This window comes from Helicoverpa zea, chromosome 19, assembly GCF_022581195.2.
Source record: "Helicoverpa zea isolate HzStark_Cry1AcR chromosome 19, ilHelZeax1.1, whole genome shotgun sequence".
Taxonomy (NCBI): Eukaryota; Metazoa; Arthropoda; class Insecta; order Lepidoptera; family Noctuidae; genus Helicoverpa; species Helicoverpa zea.
In genome coordinates, this window is record NC_061470.1 from 1,947,555 (window position 1) to 1,952,267 (window position 4,713).

At 36.1% G+C, this 4,713-nt stretch overlaps 1 protein-coding gene across 1 annotated transcript; it reads right to left on the minus strand.

The window, feature by feature from the left end:
- Positions 1–2,331: 2,331 nt before the first annotated feature.
- LOC124639566 (28S ribosomal protein S15, mitochondrial) lies at positions 2,332–4,276 on the minus strand. Its single transcript, XM_047176996.1, has 5 exons — positions 3,980–4,276; positions 3,575–3,708; positions 3,290–3,363; positions 2,977–3,098; positions 2,332–2,684 (listed from the first exon to the last, which is right to left on the minus strand). Exons 1-5 carry the CDS (start codon positions 4,165–4,167, stop codon positions 2,372–2,374), a joined length of 831 nt encoding a protein of 276 aa, XP_047032952.1. The 5' UTR covers positions 4,168–4,276; the 3' UTR covers positions 2,332–2,371.
- Between the last annotated feature and the right edge of the window lie 437 nt (positions 4,277–4,713).

The following is a 4,713-nucleotide window of genomic DNA, read 5'->3' on the forward strand; positions in this document are numbered from 1 at the left end:
TAGCTGGGGAGAAAATTAATATTATCTTATTTATAAAATTTCGAAAGCAGTATTGGCAAACCTGCGATAATTCGAACCTCTCTTTAATTCAAAGATATCACAAATTCCTTACAAAATCTCTTTATATTTCGAACCAAATCAATACATTTTTAAGCATTTGGTAATTCGAACGAAAAAATAATTGCTATATAACAAAATGACGCGTTAATCACAGAGTACATTTTATATGGCATTAATTCGAATTCCTAGTCATCCAACATCGAGTGTTTCAAAGTTGCAGAGAAAAAGAGGCGGAAAGTTTGTATGTACATTTTGCAACAAGTTCAAACCTTATTTTAAGACAAGTCTATCGCAAAGAAATTGTTAAGATCGTTTTAGATCTCTCGACAAGCAGCTAACTGCAAATAACACGGTTCTGACAGCTACTTTACTGATTAACGAAAAGAACTAAAGTGATGAGAAAGCATTATAGGCACGTTTTCTCTTTTAAAAAGTTATTGAGCAGTCTGCTCGAAGCAAACCAGCATGAGTTTCGAAGTCTTTCGAAGATTAATTATAATGCACATTATGAATAAATGTTTGTAGGCGGACAAATGTGTCTTTAAACCTTTGACATTGTTATAGAATAGCAGTTAATAAATAATAGAATTCGATTGCAATTTGTTAAGGGGAGGGGTATAATTTAGACGGCCACCAAAAATATTTTTAAGCCTAGGCACCAAATAAAATAAACAACTCCAAAAAAACAATTGACTTTATTATGAGGGCCCTAAACTATATAATAGTTTGATCCAAAATAAATAAAATAACATCAGAAAAATCACAAACCTTACACAAATATTATTTTTGGTTCCTAAAATGGATCAACGGTCACCCAATTCTATCCAACTCAAAGATTAATATTAATACCAAAAATCAAAGTTAGTGACGAAAACGAATCGCTGCAAAACCGACTCCACGTAGTCTTGTCCGCCCCACCCTTGAGTGCAATTCAAAACCGCGTAGGCGCGGAGGGGCGAGGCCAGGCCCGCCGTAAGCGGGCGTGCAAGGCGTGCACCGCACGCGGGCGGCACGTCCTAGGAGGCGGCAAATCGAGCGACTTAACACGTAATATTTAAAAAAATACAATATCTTTTTACCTATGATTTGATTTTAATATTTCCGAACACAGCAATAGTGCTAAGAATATTACTTACACTGCCGGTTTCAGTTACATCTGTTGAAAAGTTAATTTTCAAAATTAAAAATTATTAAAAACGGTTTAAGATCAACCATTAGCGTAGCGTGGAGGGGAGGGCAAGGGGGGCAAATGCCCCGGACGGCACTAATTAGGGGGCGGCAAAATTAAACCATAATTACGTAATAAAAATATTTTTACTAAAAATAGATGAGTAGATTAGCAATAAAATTTCAGAAAAGCCGCCCTCGCTTTGGTCGTCTCCTATTAATTTTGACGGGTTCACCCTTTGCATCCTCAAAAAAATTCGCGCTCGATGCGCTCGCGGTTCCATGTCAGATATCACAAACTATCTTTGTTTAATTGCTGAGGCATTCAATTCCGAAAAATATTTTTTCGTGCACGTCCGTTAATAGCTTTTTGATCACTTTGGCTTTGATATGTTTAGTTTATGAAAACTCTAAGGAAAAATCGCGCTAGCTTCGCTCGCGGCTTCATATACATTTGCACTTCATTTCTGTGCATATCTTACTTTTTTTGACTTTGCTTTGTTAATATACAGTGGTTTTTATTTGTTTTGTGTCCTTAGAATAAAAAATTGTCGCGCTCGCTTCGCTCGCGCCTCCTTACCCCTGGCCCCCGGGGAGCCCCTGGACCCCCCCCCTTTTATATTTTTTGCCAAACCCAGTATAATATGTTGTCGTAGGGCGGCATGCGGGCGAACAAACAGCTAGCGGCGGGCCTACGCGAGGCGGCCTGCGAGCTGTGGCGCAGGTAGTTTTAACGCTCGGAGCCGGCCAGCAAGCCGAAGCTGCAGTGGTGGATTTAACTGATTTTATTTTTGCATTATTTAAAAAGTAAAATTGCGAAAGGATTTCTTCCAACACGGCTGAACTGGCCAGAGTTCGAGGGGGAAGGGGAAATTTAGTTGTTCAAACTTTTAGACTCAAGAGTTCTTAGTGAAATTTTTTTTTGTTCTTTCTTATTCATCTGCCTAGCCTTTTGCCAATGTTGGGACCGTTTTCCATTCTCACCAGTAGCAGCTAAATATCTGTTTTACATGCAACAACTGCCTCATTTCATCATAAACTGGCCATTTTCTGATGAACAATAATCTGTAAGCAATCTAAAGGAAATAAATAATAAAATTACTGTTAACTAACTATACAATTTAATTATTTACAATACAATTAATCATTCATTCGAATCTAGCACAATACTCTTCCTCTTTTTGTTAGCTTGCTGTTTAATTTCATCTTTGATCGTCCATTCTTTTAACAGGTCTTCAACTTTTTTAATATCCTGATCGGTAACGGTGACTGGTAATTGTAATTCTGTCTGTTCGCTCTTTATAAACTTGAGAGCTTCTAGCTTCTGTTTCAAGAATGGTCCCTGTTGACTTTCAAGTAAATTCCTGTATTCTGTGAGCTTTTTGTTTCGGATATCATCGCAGTGCATCTTAGTGAGTTGACGGAGAGATTCCTTGCGGGACAGCTTGTGGTATGACCTGGGAAATTATAGCAATGAAACTAATGATTGGCAGTTTACATAACAATCAAGATATGAAATTGAAAAAATATAAAATTGAAATGAAAATTAACCATCAAATGTGGGTTCGTAGGGATTCATCTATAATCTATACTTATATATTAAGAGAACATTTTTTTGTGTGTTAATTCGTACCCTACATACAACCGAACTGATTTGAAAATTCTTTCCCTATTGGCAAGCTGATATTGGAAAAAGTTCCGTGGGACATGAGTGAAAATTAAAATTACAAGCAAAAAAAATTAACTTACTCTGGGTGTCCCTTGTATTCAATGTTAAGTTTCTCTAGTAACCACTCAAACTTCTTGTAATCATACTGTCTCAAGAACTTGAGCAGTTTCTTTCTTTTGTCAATCTTCTCCTGAACCAATTGCTGGAAATATTTTTGTTAATATTTAGATATTTTGTACACAATTTTATAATAATGGTTACATATGTGGTCTTAGAAAATATTATTATATTGGAGGACCATCTAAATCAATAAAAACTTCCATTTATGAGTTTTCACAAAATAAGAAAGTGTAACTACAGAATGGTGATGTTAAAATTACAGCATAGCAATACCTTCATTTTCTTATTTCTGGGAAACTTGTCCATTGTGTCTTGTAAGTAGCGAATCTGTCCAGTGAGAAAGGCAACTGAAAACAAATCGATGAAATGATATAAAAGCATGCCAAAAATATGCAATACTAGCTGATTCTGTGGTCCATAAAACATAGCCATACAGACAAAATAATTATTTTCCTTTTTTCTCAACACAATAAACGTTTGGCTTGCTATTCTTGTCTTAGCTAGTTTAACAAAGTATGTGGAATGTAAAAAAAAATGTAATGCATTTTCTTTTCTTACTTTTGCTTTCAGCAGTTCCGAGGTCATACTCGTGTCTCTTGACTCTGTTCACTAGCTCATCCTTCACCAAAATATTGAACTCCTTGCGGCCCAAGTGACCCACTGAGAATATCTTCTTCACTGCCTCTGATGCACTGAAAATAAATTAATAGCATAAAATATATTGTATTATGGTCTAGCTACTAATTCATGCAATTGTATTGGTATTGAATTTTTCCTCCAGGAATTTTTAAACTATGTTCTGGGCAATACAATAGTAAATTAAACATTTGTTTGGTTTGAAAATTGCCTAAACCAGGCTAAATAAGCATAGGAAAGTAGTGTATCAACTGACTACAAAATGACGCTGAATAACTTACGCACTGTCTACAACAATCATACTAACGCCAATATTATGTTACTTACTCTTTGATCTCTTCAGTTTCAGCATAAAACTTGCCTATAGCGGTCTCTGGGATAGCAGGAAGAGCTTCTAAGTCACCAGATTTCTCGGGCTTGTAAGCAGGTACATAATCTGGTCGTACCCACTTTATATTGATCGTGTGCTTGATACCGCGAGTTTGTATAAACGTACTTGCTAATTGCCGCAACATTGCGACTGTGTTTATTTGCTTTGATTAATAATAAACGACTAAAATAACTTCCTCGATTCTAACCTCGAAGCTGAAGAAATGACAGCTGAGCTGATCTGACAGTTTGTTTTTTTTTTTATTACTGCCGCTGCGTTCCAGTTTATAATTACTGAATTGGTAGTATGTGAAGCATTGTTTTACTTTTGTTCGTGGAACAGGGTATTTCTAACTGGCATCAAAAATGGTGATGATAAAAAATACATACCGGCCGAATTGAGAACCTCCTCCTTTTTGGGTAGTCGGTTAAAAAGTATAAAACAATCTTAGCAACTTTACTCCATACCCAAATAACTACAAGTAGCCAGACCCCACCACGTTCACTTATTTATTTATTTCTCATCATATATGAGATATATATCTCAAAAGATTCAACATAGGATACGTAACGTAAAGATTGAAAGATAGCTTGTTAGGGCTCATAGCCCAGCATGCTAGATATAATTTTCCTGAGTTAGCAATCAGCGTCATAGGCCAAAGGGAAAGGTATAAAAAATAAAACAGCAAACA

What these genes read in the sequence shown, in the direction of transcription:
- LOC124639566 (XM_047176996.1), bottom strand. Translation starts at nt 4,167, where the DNA reads ATGTTGCGGCAATTAGCAAGTACGTTTATACAAACTCGCGGTATCAAG. An exon ending in CCAGAAATAAGAAAATGAAG is followed by an intron (nt 3,099 to 3,289) that starts GTATTGCTATGC and finishes AAATATTTCCAG; the next exon opens with CAATTGGTTCAGGAGAAGAT. An exon ending in GAATACAAGGGACACCCAGA is followed by an intron (nt 2,685 to 2,976) that starts GTAAGTTAATTT and finishes ATAATTTCCCAG; the next exon opens with GTCATACCACAAGCTGTCCC.